Source organism: Ctenopharyngodon idella, chromosome 14 (assembly GCF_019924925.1).
Source record: "Ctenopharyngodon idella isolate HZGC_01 chromosome 14, HZGC01, whole genome shotgun sequence".
Classification (NCBI taxonomy): Eukaryota; Metazoa; Chordata; class Actinopteri; order Cypriniformes; family Xenocyprididae; genus Ctenopharyngodon; species Ctenopharyngodon idella.
Genome location: NC_067233.1, coordinates 8147297 through 8162315, shown reverse-complemented (window position 1 = coordinate 8162315; position 15019 = coordinate 8147297). Strand labels below are relative to the sequence as shown.

The following is a 15019-nucleotide window of genomic DNA, read 5'->3' as shown; positions in this document are numbered from 1 at the left end:
GACCTTATTGCAGTCACTATCATCAGTACTGGAAAAGGTTCAGCTTTTCCTGTCTGTCTTCTATAAAACTTACTAACATCAACCTAAAACACAGGCAAAAGGCTATTATACTGCCAGTAATGAACAATAGTGCCAGCTACACTGAAAATATGTATCCCCTAAAAGGACTTTGTCATTTATGCATAATACACACCCTTTTTTTTTTTTTTTTTTTTTTTTTTTTTTGGTCTTTGAGTATTGATTTTACACAATATGCATTAAAATTACCAAAAACTTTAGAAAACACATTTGGATGTATAATGATATTTTTTTATATTGAATTTATATTTATTTTCTAGTCTAAAATGAACTCACAATGGAGCCTTGACAGCATGTGACCTAACATGTGCTAATATGTCCTTCACGTTGTTGCCAAAAATGTCAAGCACATAGCACATAAATTTTATTTTTATTGGCTGAAGGGGATGTCATATGATAATACTAAAATGTATTTTTACATTTAATATATATATATATATTAGTCAAACTAAAAATTATTCAGACATTTTTTATATTTTTGATATATTTTTACTAGTGGGTGCAGGACACTATAGTTCATTCATATAAGTGAGGATAACTAAATAAAGTAAACTGTGACATATTATACCTAAAAATTCTTCATAGGGTGGACTACCAGTAAAACTGATAAAAATTTGGAACCGAAAATTATTCAAACACTTTGACCTGACTATGTTTTGCTTAAGTGTTATCTGACATAATTAAGATTAATTTTTTCTGACACAGTTTAACTCTGAGATCTTGTCATATTTATTACCATTTTTTTAAACTATAGTAAATAAACTGTATTAATGAATATATATATATATATATATATATATATAATTCCATCTCATGTCCATCTCAACATTGTGCATTTCCATGTCTGCTGACTAGTCAAGCTGAAATGTGAAATGATGTCACACTAATGATCTTATGACTAAGTATAAGTCATTGCTAAGTATGACTAAGAAATCACACCTATCTAATTTATAAGTAAATGCATTCATTTTAGCCACAGATGCATGCATATACCCTATAATATTGCAACATTTAACTTGATTTTAATTCTCATGGTTAGTTTCTAGGATTTCACATACAGTTTTAATCATATATTCAGAACGAGATATAATTATAGAACCGGTTAATGGTGCTTCCCTTGGCTCAGCGAGGGGCACATCTTAAAATGGGACATGACTCAGGGTCTTCCGCAGTATGACATCCCAGCCCCCAACCAGACAGCTGCCAAACTGCTGTGACAGAACCCTGCTTCCAGCTAACCCTGTAATTCCAAAATTACATGCCCTTGTATCCACTCCATTTGTCATATTCCATCTTTATTAATTCATCACTCAAACACGTAAAGGCATTGAATGTCTGTTCTCTACATAGCATGAATATTAACTGGATAGGATGGAAGGGATAGGCTGACTAAACCTCTCCAGCATCCTCCCTCCCTCCCTCTCTTTCCTCTAAATTCCACGCCCTAGCGGATACACAGACGCCAGCAGACGCAGTCTGGGTAATCTCAGCAGACACCCTGTCCTCCTCTCTTTCTACCAGCCAGTGGATACAGCCACTTTGTGCCATAAGGTAAGTCCTTTATCCATCATAACAATAGCCATCCTCCTCTTTCTGCATGTGCTTGTGTGTTTAAGGACTAGCATGATGAATGCGACAACTAGAGATGATAAATTCACACTGGCTATAGGTGCGGCAGCCAGAGAGTGAAGAGAGATATAGGAAAATGAATAGCTATTTATCCTGTGAGGTAGACACTGCAGTCTAGCAGGTGAGAAAAAAAAGGCTGCCTGCATGCTAAAATGGTGTAGTCATCCATGACATGAATGAAGCCATGTGGAAAAGAACAAAGACTTGGACTTGATAAAGGACATTCAGTGAAATTAAAGAGAGATACATATTAAGATGCATGGAGAGTTAGCTAGGTGGGCGGTTAGCATCGGAACATGATACACGCATGCTGGAAAACACGTGTGCTACATGCTACCATCACATGTATAGAGAGAATAGGAACATTTCTTCTCTTAGCATCCGGCTGACTTTGCCTAAAAACACTGCACTCTTGAAATGAGTCATTTGATGGTTTAACACTTTTGCACTAAAATAACATATCAGTAATATTTATCAGCATTTTAATCAAATATATTTAAAGACCTTGCTGTGAAATGACTGAAATAACGAGTGGACTTTCCTGTATAAAACGCAAAAGACAAAAAACAAGGTCAATGCTCTCTAAGTCTCATCTGTCATCTCTACTGACAGCAAACATGTCTGACAAGCCAGACCTCACAGAAATCGCCAGGTTTGACAAAACCAAGCTGAAGAAGACTGAGACAAAAGAGAAGAACCCTCTGCCCACCAAAGAGAGTGAGTGTGTGTTACATTACAGCATACGCTGTGTCCAATCAGTTTGGGTGTGGTGTAGGTCTCTCTTCCCCCCCATCTGTCTTTCTCTTCTCTGCAGTGTTCTGTCTATCTTCTCTCTTTATAATTCTGTTTCAGCCATTTGTTTCTCTTCCATTCCATCTCTATTTTTCTTTCACTCTCACACTGCTCAGCATTCAGCCTCTTTTTTCAGCTTCTTATGTCAGCAGACGGATGTCAGTTCAAAGTCCTCCATCAGCATTGCAGTGCAGACCTAAGCCTGCTTGCAGAATTTATCGTGTGAATAAGCATCTTATTTGCAATAATGCCACGCTCCCTGGCACGGTCGTCTTTCAGACACATCTCTGTCTCTCTTAAGAAGCTTTACTGGCACAATAAAGGCATTTATCCTGCAAAAGCATTAATAAACATTATATTTAATCTTTCTCTGTTTTCAGCTATCGAGCAGGAGAGGAAAGGAGATGCCACCCCATGACCTGAGACAAGAAGACAAGCACAAAACATGTTCTTCTGACATGGCAGATATTACAATTCCTATTTCTGTTTAAAGGGTGCTATTGCCCCATGTGATGCATTGTTACCATGGCGATTGGAGTCACTGGGGCCTATGAATGGGAGTGTGATGAAGGGGGTGACATGAGACAGGGTTTAAAATAGATATTTTACCAAATTCTGTTTAGTGCATTTGTTTTTTTTAATTTTTTTAAAAGGGTTTCTTCATGAAATAAAGACAAAATGAAATGTAAAACAAATAAAATGCCAAATATGACTCCTCTACATAAAATGATCTTTCTTTAGGTGATTATTCAATGCTAATGTATGGTTTTAATGTTTTATGGGGACTTTCCATAGACATAATGATTTTATACCGTATAAACTGCATATTCTATTACTTAACTCTACTCCTAAACCTACCCATCACAAAAAAAAAAAAAAAAAAACTTTCTGCATTTTCAAAAAAACATCATTTAATATGATTTATAAGCTGTTTTCATCATGGGGATATTTTGTATGGACCACACACATATGCACATCTTTGGGGGGTGGTAATATGTTTTTTTTGTTATGAAAAAAACCAGTAAAAAAAAAAAAAAAAAAAACAGTAATTCCTGTAAAGGCAAAGTTGAATTTTCAGCTGTCATTGCAGGCTTCAGTGTCACATGACCCTTCAGAAATCATTCTAATATGCTGATTTGCTGCTCAAGTAACATTTATTATTATTATCAATGTTGCAAACAGTCTGTTAATATTTAGCTGGAAACCTGGATAGATTTTGTTAGGATTCTCTGATGAATAGAAAGTTTAAAAAGAACAGCATTTATTTGACATTTTTTAATTTGACTTTTTTTTTTTTTAATTGTCTGTAAGCCTACTGTCACTTTTGATCAATTGAATGCATCCTCGATTAATAAAACCGTTGTAACACCATATGGGGTAAGTGGTCATCATGAGAACAGGTTTGAGAAGAATACCTCTCTCGATTTTCAATATATCACAATCTGTCTGACTTGACATTCATGGGAATACTTTTTGTGCGCTAAAAACAAACAAAAATGGTGACTTTATTCAACATTTTCTTGTCACAGTGCAGCGCTTCCGGGTTCTACGGCAGAACGCTGGCTAATTTTTGTTTGTTTTTTGGCACACAAAAAGTATTCTCATCGCTTCATAACATTAAGGTTGAACCACTGTATTCATATTGACTATTTTAACAATGTCTTTCCTACCTTTCTTGGCAGTAAAAGTGGTAATTGTGTTGCAGTCTAGAGGCCAGATAGATCACGGATTTCATCAAAAATATCTTAATTTGTGTTCCAAAGATGAACGAAGGTCTTACGGGTTGACGCTAAGTAATTAATGACAGAATTTTCATTTTGGGATGAACTAACCCTTTAACCAGCATATTTTGTGGTGTAGCCAGCAGGGGCGCTATGATTAATAGTATCCTGATTAGGCTATGTCACACCTGAAGCCACTCAAGTTATTATTCCCCGAGTCTGTATGCTTTAAAACCGATTTAACATCATTAATGTTGATGATATGAGCAACATTATGAGACACCCTAATCGAACCAAGAATATCAAATCCAAAAGTTAATATAGTGCTGAGAAAAAATTGTCCTCAAAAATGGTCACCCATAGCTCGAACATCGCTGATTATCCGATACTACATGTATTTTACAGGGCTATTCTTGTTTTTACAATTAACACCTGCTGATGAGGTGCTAGAGGACGCGCCTAGATCTCCTTTGAACTGAAATCTGGTTGAGATGTTCCTGGCGTCACTGTTCCTGCCACCATCTACCGTTCTCATAACACCACAGCGCTTCTCCAACCCTTATCGTCTTTTATGACCAACTTATCGCTTTTAAAATCTAACATAACTAAAGCTAATAAAGTAAACTGATGAAGACGTAAAACTCCAATAAAAAAAACAAACCGTTTTAACTGGTTTAAGTAGTCTATGTTGCTTACGCAAACACCTAATAAACTGGTCCTTTTAGTGCATAAGAAAGAAGGCAGGCTATCATTGAGGTGACACTCATTTTTGCCCGTATCTACGTTATAAAGTTATAACGTAAAACTTTCAGTAAAAAATCGCCTCTTCTATGATAACCGTTTCATTAAAAGACTGAAATTGTTGAAAAAGAAAACGCTGGTAAATATCTGCAAGTTAATCGAATATTAAACAATTTTATAAAAAAAAAAAAAAAAACACACATTTTGTTCAGGTCAAATGGAAAAACCTTTAAACCTATTATAGGCTAATATTTTTTGTAAAAAATGGTACAAATATTTTTTTCACAAAAACAAAATCAAGAGCACTAACATTTAAGAATTTGACTTGTTTTAAACTAAAGATTTTTCTTTTTATTATTAGCTATCAGGCATCCTTATTTCCTTTCTTAATCACAAGGCGAAGAGCCTTAACACAGTCAGTGACAGCATAGGCTAATGAACTGCACCTGAGCTTCTGTGAGCGACTAGTCAAAATGGATCATCTGTGCAGCAAGGTGAGCCATGTTATGGGGAGTAAACGCTGTAGTGATGGTCTTCCAGCCATTTTAATGATTGCTTTCTGATTATTACTTCATTGCCCGTAGTTGGTAGCTATTAAAGCGTGGAACTAAGCGACGTCTCATTGCCCTCAGTTTGTTACTCCATAAAACCATTCTGAGATGTCTGCGACAGAGCGTTTATGGCACAATGGCTCCGTTTAGGTTGGGTCTGCGTGTATCAGATCATTGTTTAATACGGGTTTGTTTTGTAACAAGTAGGTGTGGGAATTTGGGTTTCAGGCACCTCGTAGACTTGATGATGCCGATGTCCAATTAGTGGGGATTATCCTCACTTGCGCGTCCCTCCATTGTCTTCCAGCCAGCAGCATTGGTTAAACCATTAACCGACCATCAAATAAATGCTGTTTTGAAAAGGGATTTTTGAGTGGCTAACGATTTGATTCGAAGATGTCAATACGTGGTTTCAACAATTAATCTTCCACGAGCAACAGTATATAAAATCACATCTCCACATCGCGTATTAATTCATCGCAAAAGTCATCGAAAGTAAAATGATGAAATATAATCGTTCCCATGATTATCCTTTTGTTTACATTTCTCATCTGTTGATCCCCTAGTGACAAATAATAACTTAGTGTGAATTAGCTTATCGGTTTTGAATTTGTCTTACATGACACATGATTGAATTGTGTAAACTCATCAGCACTAGTTAAATAATGAAAACTAGTTGGCCTATCATTAAAAACTGATTTGTCTCCCTTATGATTATTTTTTTTTTTTATTTAGCCTACTTTAAGCATATGACCATTTATTTATTTATTTATTTTTTATTTTTTTTTATTTTTTTTTTGAAGAAGAAAAATCCCAAGTGTATTGACAACTTAAAACTTATCCATTCCGACACACAAAACGTAGGACTAAATCAATTAATAGACTAAATGCGTTCATAATTATTATTAGTTGTATTTTGCAGACTAGTGCTATAACATGTTGCACTCTACATATACATGTATAGGACAACGTTTCCAGACATTTTTCACACCAGAGCTGTTCCCAAGGGATCAGCTGGTCTTCTATTAACACTAAAGTGTCAGAGGCGTAGACGTGTTACATGTTATTTGCATGGCCCTTAGCGAACGGAGCCGAATGATTTTATGACTTTTTCTATACAATGTAGAGCAGCCCCTTACATTTCAGTGTCATTTCCCGGTGAAAAACTTTCCCAAAACGTGAAAAGTCAAGTCTCAAATAAAGAAAATCTATAAAGTCAAGAAGATAAACTAAGAATTTAAAATGTTAAATGATGATATAATATATATTATATATATATTAAATTATTTATATATATATATATATATATGCATATGTGTGTGTGTATAGAATATACAAGGATTATTTATAAACTAATAAACTCTTAATTTAAGAAGCAATATAAAAGAACTGTTTTGATGCAAACATGCATGTCCAGTGATACACGTCCAATACACGGAATCAACAACCAGCGTACTCATGAATACACACAACACCTTCAATAGACAAGTCTAATGAATGGATATTAACTGAACAGTTTGATGGCTTTGGACAGTTCAATTCAAAGTGTCTGATGAATACAAAGACATTATTAATGTAGCACATTAGTTACAAAAAATAACTCGTGAGTGAATAAATAAATAAATGTAAGAATAGATGGATAAATAAATAAATAAATAGAAAGATAGATGCACTCTGACACAACCCTCATCATGAACGATAGCTTAATGAAATACAGGCTGAAGGGCTTAGTGAAAAGTGTTAATGCTTTGAAGTGCAGTTAAGGCCGCACAGTTCCAGTGATGACCTCGACGTCTTTTCACAGCGAATTGTCAAAGGTTGGAGATCCCTGTCACTCAAAGTTGGAGACAGGTATAAATGCCTTGCTCGTTCAAGCACTCAGTCACTTGTCTTCTGTCTCTTCCTGGGTATCCATCTCAGTGTTTGTGCTTTGCATCTCCACAAGAAGGGAGCATCGAGGTCGCTCACGCAGCAATGAACCCTTGCCAGCTTTTTGCATCGTTGGTGATGTCTATGTGCTGTCACATACTGTCGACAACAGCATGGTACAGAACATTCAAAATATGTTATCATACTTCAGTTGTTCTGATGTCACTGTTATTTATTAACAAAACTTTTAAAACTCATGCTTAATGAACTCATGCTTTTTTCTTCTCTTTTTGTAGGTCGGTGAATAACTTCCTGATGACAGGACCAAAGGTAATTGAAGTTTTTACGTCTGGCACTTGTATAGCGATATTTCATTTCATAGGATATTTTATGTCTGCATGTACAGTGTTTAATTAACGCTCATCTTTTGAATCCAACAGGCTTACCTCACATACACCAGCAGTGTGCAGGCAGGGGCTCAGGTCGGTCTTGAAGAGTGCAAACATCAGTTCGCATGGGACAGGTGGAAGTGTCCGGAAAGCGCACTGCAGTTATCTACGCATAACGGCCTGCGGAGTGGTAAGCACTATTGTCAAAATTAGAATGTATTTTCCAATTAACTTTACTTTAAAATGTATTGAATCTGACCACCTTCTTTTTTCTTTTTTTAATATTACTTTATTATTAATAGCCACCAGAGAGACTGCTTTTGTACATGCCATAAGTGCTGCTGGAGTTATGTACACTTTGACAAAGAACTGCAGCATGGGGGACTTCGATAACTGTGGCTGTGACGACTCCAAAATAGGAAAAACGGGTAAGACATTATTATTATTAACTATGAATATGTATAATTAAAATGATTTAATGATTTCAGACCAATAACATTGGACTTTCCTATTTTCTTTTTTCTAAGGTGGTCGTGGTTGGGTTTGGGGAGGCTGCAGTGACAATGTTGACTTTGGAGAAAGAATCGCTAAACAATTTGTGGACGCGCTGGAAAATGGTCACGACTCTCGCGCTGCAGTGAACCTGCACAACAACGAGGCTGGTCGACTCGTGAGTAGCTATAATTGTATTCTCGTATTAATCTGCTTTCTCTAGTCAAAAGAAAAACTTAATTTATCCCAGCATGTGAGTCTAATTTGAAACTATTTACATTTCAGGCTGTCAAAGCAACACTCAAAAGGACCTGTAAGTGTCATGGGGTGTCTGGAAGCTGCAGTATTCAGACATGTTGGATGCAGCTTGCTGAGTTCAGAGATATCGGCACCTATCTGAAAATCAAGCATGATCAAGCACAGAAGCTGGAGATGGACAAGATTCGGATGAGGGCAGGTAACAGCGCGGATAATCGTGGCGCAATCGCGGACACGTTCAGCACCGTTGCGCGCACAGAACTCATTTACATGGAAGATTCTCCAGACTACTGCGTGAAAAACCTCAGCCTGGGACTACATGGAACAGAAGCAGGGAATGCCTACAAAGCGGGAAGAATCTTTCACAGTGGGAGAAGAGAAGCTGCAGGCGGCTCTGCCACGAATGTGGTTTGAAAGTGGAGGAGAGGAGGATAGAGACTGTGAGCAGCTGCAACTGTAAATTTCACTGGTGTTGCACAGTCAAGTGCGAAACATGCACTCAGACTGTAACCAAATATTTTTGCGCAAAAAGGCACAAAAACCGTCGGCCGCACAACAATTCACGCAAAAGACAACATACGCGTAATAGATGAACTCAAATATATTAAGTTGTATATTTCCAATGTAAATATATTTTATATGAGATTTTAAGATATGCTGTTTTTTTACTTATACTGTATATTATTCTGCACATAAGGAAAAATGTCAGTTCGAACCCCTAAGACACAAGGGCTTCCTCGTCCCCACTGTCAATTTTGATCACATATTAAGTTCTAATTTCACGACCTATGTTCATTATTTGCACTTTTTCGTTGTTGACATTAGTTCACATTGCTTACAAATATGATTGTTTGGAATATTTGCACCATGTTTTTTTAATTTTTTTTTTCCTCTGGCACATATAACTTGACAGTGTGTATTGTATCACAAGGGGCTTGAAGTGTTGTTTTTATGGAACTTATTGAAGGCAATTATTTTTTTAACTATCACATTATTTTTAAACTATTACATTCTGTTTATATATATATTAAATTGACTTATTTTGTCATGGGAAGCAAATTAAATATTTAAAACAAAATTACAGTCTCCGAGTGGTCGATTTCATTGCGCAGTTTGACAACTGGTTCAAATGTTTATTGGTGAATAAACGGTGTAAAATCACTCCAATCACACTTGAATTATGCATCAGCCAACGACTTCTAGACCCTGCCCGCGGAGAGACAATAGTCTGTCGTGTATTGATATCCTTTGAAGTTCATTGGAGGCGTTCCCCTGACTTGGCTGGTGACTGGGGACCAATAGCTTGGCAGGAATCCTGTAACAAAAGGTATTTTGCCCAGGCCATTGAGAGGAGTATAAAATACATGACGGCACATCACTTTCTCAAATCAGTACATTGCCTGCTTTATCAGTGTGGATCTAAGATAATGGCTTACGTTTTCCTTTGGGTGTTTTTATTCTTAATTTGCGACAGAACTCTTCCTGGGTACACATGGTGAGGATGCATTAGTGAATTATTACCAGTTGTTGTAATGTAAACATAATTGCCCTTAATTGTTAACATAACACGTATTTTGATTTGCCTTTTCCTTCCATAGGGCAATGAACAATTTGCTGATGACTGGGCCAAAGGTAATTTATAGGCTATTCTAAGCTTTGAAAAGCCATATAAAACGACCGCCTTAAAAATCGTTTTACGTTTATATATATATATATATATTTTTTTTTTAATAAATCAAAGTATTCAATGTCTTTCTAATATTTTCTTCCTAGGCTTATCTTACCTATGCAAGTAGTGTGCGGGTCGGTGCTCAGAGTGGGATACATGAATGCAAACATCAGTTTGCTTGGGACAGGTGGAACTGCCCGGACAGCGCGCTGCAACTTTCCACACATAAAGGCTTTAGAAGTGGTAAGATATATTCAAAAATGTGAGTTATTTATCTACTTTTTTTTTTTTTTTACAAAGTCTGAAAAATAAAACGACATATTTATACTCTCTACTTCTGTAGCAACGAGAGAGACGTCATTTGTCCACGCAATAAGCGCAGCTGGGGTTATGTACACTTTAACCAGAAACTGCAGTCTCGGAGATTTGGATGACTGCGGATGTGACAGTTCGAGGAACGGCAAACTCGGTAAGAACATTAAAGATATATTTATAAACGAATTCATAAACTAATAAACTAAATAAATCTAATATAGTCTACTTTGTTCATCAAAAAGAAAAAAAATGAAATAAATAAAATGCAATAAAAGTGAAGTAGCCGGTCACGACGCATTTATCTAATGGGATAAACACTATTTCAGGGGGTCGTGGCTGGCTTTGGGGAGGATGTAGCGACAACGTGGATTTTGGAGAGAGAATTTCTAAACAATACGTGGATGCGCTTGAGACTGGACAAGACTCTCGAGCTGCAGTTAATCTTCATAATAATGAAGCTGGACGTTTGGTAAGTTAAGGAATACTTTTCATATGGCAACGTTTTTATAAATGACTGACAGATTTTTTAAAAAAAAAAAAACGCTAGGGGGGACATGGCTAAATGTAAATCTATAGGCTATAATGGTGATAATTTATACATTTAGCGACCGAGCAGCTGTCTTTACCTCCTCAGGAAAAGGTGTATTCTGTTAGCTACTTAGCCAACTAACTTTTGTGGTTACTGAAACGTTATTTTATCAATATTTTTTTTTTTTTTTTTGACTTATAGGCCTAGCTATATACAGTAGTCAGCATCTGAAGTGGATCAAAATCTTTCATCAACGTAGTCCTAAAACCTTCTTCTTACGACATCTTAGTTCTTAAGACAACTTTGATGAACTTCAAATGTTGACTACTGTATATATTTATATGTATAAAGAATACACACTTTTTTAAAACACAAATTTGTGTTTTAGGCTGTAAAGGCGACCATGAAGAGGATCTGTAGGTGCCATGGCATGTCAGAAAGTTGCACAATGCAAACGTGCTGGATGCAGCTTTCTGATTTCCGTGAGATTGGCAATTACCTGAAAATGAAGCACGATCAGGCCCAGAAGCTCGAAATGGACAAGAGACGAATGCGCGCGGGCAACACCGCAGACAACCGCGTGGCCATGGCAGACGCTTTCGGCTCCATCGCCCGGACAGAGCTCATATATCTAGAGGATTCGCCCGATTATTGCGCCAAGAATCTGAGCCTCGGGCTTCCTGGAACAGAGGGTCGGGAGTGCCTGCAGCACGGAGAAAGTCTCACTCAGTGGGAAAGGCGAAGCTGCCGCAGACTGTGCCACGAGTGCGGTCTGCGGGTGGAGGAGAGGCGCACGGAGGTAGTGAGTAGCTGCAACTGCAAGTTCCACTGGTGCTGCACAGTAAAGTGCGAGAACTGCTCTCAGGTCACTGTCAAACACGTTTGCGCCCGGAGACACGGAAGCCACGGTCACCAAAGACGCAGACCCCGAGGACCAAAATAAAACACACCTAAACTATTTTCTTAGGAGAACACCTCCACCTGCACTTTTTTCCCTTAATTTTTTTTTTTTTACATTTATTTCTGTACATACTCAAAATATATATTAAGCTATTATAATAAAACTATAAGCAAGTGAAATGTCTTGTGGTCTTTTTAATGTCCATGAACCTAAATAAGTCCAAGCTGATATTTCTATATGCTCAAGCTAACAAACAGGGATGTCCAAATATAAAAATACAGTTGAAAATAAGCAACATGAATGAGCGATAAGGTAAGAAATGCAAAACAATATAGTTTTGATCAATATATAGGCTACACGACCGTGTATGAATAAAAATGCATAGGCCTATGCTATAATCGTGGTGCTTGAGAAATAGGCTAACTGCTTATTTAGAGTTTCCATGAAAAAGACTAATGAAGTCACGGTTCTTGTATATTTAATGTCAACTTACAATAGTCAAAGACAACTTCTCTCTGTGCTCAAGGCTTCCCTCAGGTAGGCTACATTTCACATTTTCAACAACCCAATGTCTGTCTTAAAGTCTTACTGTTGGCCTTATGAATAGCCTATTAATCATATTCTTTGCGTTCACCCAAAGTGATCTGTTTACAAAACGCGGTCGGTGAAAGATGAGCATTACAACCACTTATCAACCAGCTGACAGAAGCTTCTTCTAAAACAAGGTTACAATACAAACGGATACATTTTTTTTCCTCGCAGTGTCTGCAAAACAAACTTCTTAATTGTGACTATTGCTCAGAATGTTGGGGGACGAATTAAATATTTTTTTATAATGGTGGTAATGATTAATTATGATAGTTGCGAATTTATTATATGCCTATTTGTTGCATTGAGTCATTAGAGAGCTTCAGACACGCGCCGCCAGAAAAAAACCCTTGAAATGACGGGGGTCTCTATTAGTACCACGGTACATGGCGTTTATTTAATAAATACTCTTGAAGGGATTAACTTGGTGTTACACTTGGCACATCGCCCTACAGGCGCCTCCCTTGCCTAGACTTTGGCGCACTTTGATATGCGGACAATATGCAGTACGCTGCCCCGGTGACAAAAGTGTAGACAAAGCCCGTAGGAAACATGCCGCCGCTGGAAGGTGTTTGGCATGTTAATCCGCGTTGCGGCTGTGTTGGTGTTCATAATCACACCTGCGGAAGTCACTGCGATGCATGTAAATAAATCAAAGGGAAGAAGCTAAATTCCATTATTAGTCACGTTACGAGGTTGAGAACACATTTAAATTGTAAAACCAGCCTTACTTCGTCTGTGTCAACATAATTTGTGATTATGTTTTAAACCATTTGATGTTATGGCCTAATCATGACATTTGTTTTCATATAGTTTATCAGCAGATTTCTCACTTATTCCTTAAAGCATAGTCAGTTTACTCAGTGGGACATGCCATAAATCTGCCAAACTGTCTGGCCTGATGAATGATGGGATATTGGCTCAAGTGGGGGTCTTGACTCCAAGGACAGGGGGTGGGAATCTCAGAATATAGTATGTCACAGTGACTTCATTTGCTTCCCTTGGCTGCTTCTATGTTAAAATACATAAATTATTTAACTTTAATTATTTGATATATAAAAAGTAGGCTACTTGACTAAATTAAAGCTCACTTTGCTTCAAATAAATAAATAAAAAGTGAAAAAATACAGAGAAATTTTACTCAAAGTACTCTAATCAACAGAAACAAACCATTCACCCACCACAGACTGGCTATTCGCCTTTCAGGATGTTATGTTCTTTCCCAGGCCACCCTGCTGAGCTCTGATGAATAAGGAACAAAGTGGCCATCCCCTCAAATACAGTACCATGTTGTTGTCATCTCATCCATGACCCCCGTTCCCATCCCCTCCTTATCTCTTATTTTACTGACCTTTCATATGGATAGAATCAGGTTGTAATCTCAGTGTAGCCCTTTGGTTTACCCACTTCAAAACCCCAGCACTAACAGTGATCCCAGTCTGTTCCACTCCACAAAAGACCTATTTCCTTTTAGCTTAAGGATTCCACTTGCGCATGACAAAGACCAGGAATGCGCAGTTTCTTCATCAGAAGAACTGCCACACTCTCCATCAAGCTACTGTCTCCCTGACTTATTTGTCATTCATTAGAGATATCTGGCACTAGTTTATTGGCTCTCTTTTCCATGACAGGTCAATATTACTGATATCATAATTTGGTTAAATCCTATAGTGCCTACTGAGATCTTTTGGGTCTCAGCTTTCTTAAATATTCACCTCTTCCTTAATAAGTGGGTGTCATCTTAAAGATATCTTTAACACCTAAGACATCCTGCAATGAAAGTTCCTTCTGCTTTTTATTTCTCAAAAAAAACTAACCACGGCTCGTCTGTAAGGGCAGACTGTCAAAATATTCATCCAAACATAGACCTCTATATAAACTGAATCAATAATAAATTGTAAATAGACTAGACTATATTAAGTTGTAAATTGAGCAGGATATATCCAAATTTAGCACACAGCTCTTCGGCAGGCATATTATTAGGCCTATTATTATGATACTTAGCTCTGTGGTGAGAAATGGAACTGCAACACGCTCTAATTTAGAGCCATTAGAGGCAGTTATTTCCACGTTAGTGTAAATCTAGCTCCAAGACAGGATATGAATCCGCTTCAGCTATGTGAATATTAGTCTGCATCAGGTCAGTAACTATAGCTGGCCTGTCTGTTCTTCCTATGTGGAGTAACATATCAAATTAATTAAACTATAAATCCTTTAGTTTAAATATGGTCATGTGAGTAGCCTTTATGCAGTTATGTTTTGTTTATTTTATGTTTGTTCTGAAAATAGACATGGCATTCTTTTCCTCACCGGAATTCCTCCACAACTAATATTCTTAAACGACATTCAGAGGCAAAAAATACTAAACATCAAGGCAATTTTAAGATAGCATTCTATGCATATGTCATGTGCTGTCAATCAACATTAGTGCGCCACCCTCAGGCTGAATAATGCAAGGACACTAGGACACTAGACCTCTGCCAAAAGTTTTCAGCAA

The 15019-nt window shown here is 37.2% G+C and overlaps 3 protein-coding genes across 3 annotated transcripts; all 3 read left to right on the top strand.

Annotated features, from left to right (window-relative positions):
* Window positions 1-2324: 2324 nt before the first annotated feature.
* On the top strand, window positions 2325-3870 carry tmsb2 (thymosin beta 2). The gene is made up of 2 exons (XM_051860625.1): window positions 2325-2424; window positions 2880-3870. The coding sequence occupies exons 1-2, from the start codon at window positions 2325-2327 to the stop codon at window positions 2915-2917; spliced, it is 138 nt and encodes a 45-aa protein (XP_051716585.1). The 3' UTR covers window positions 2918-3870.
* A 142-nt stretch (window positions 3871-4012) lies between these two features.
* Window positions 4013-9598, top strand: wnt8a (wingless-type MMTV integration site family, member 8a). The gene is given in 8 exon segments (XM_051860624.1): window positions 4013-5455; window positions 7433-7557; window positions 7678-7711; window positions 7822-7960; window positions 8073-8198; window positions 8298-8440; window positions 8548-8848; window positions 8851-9598. Coding segments are annotated over 8 exon segments (1152 nt in total). The 5' UTR covers window positions 4013-5434; the 3' UTR covers window positions 9114-9598.
* A 147-nt stretch (window positions 9599-9745) lies between these two features.
* LOC127494617 (protein Wnt-8a) lies at window positions 9746-12153 on the top strand. The gene is made up of 6 exons (XM_051860626.1): window positions 9746-10015; window positions 10119-10152; window positions 10294-10432; window positions 10533-10658; window positions 10831-10973; window positions 11422-12153. The coding sequence occupies exons 1-6, from the start codon at window positions 9885-9887 to the stop codon at window positions 11974-11976; spliced, it is 1128 nt and encodes a 375-aa protein (XP_051716586.1). The 5' UTR covers window positions 9746-9884; the 3' UTR covers window positions 11977-12153.
* Window positions 12154-15019: the final 2866 nt, after the last annotated feature.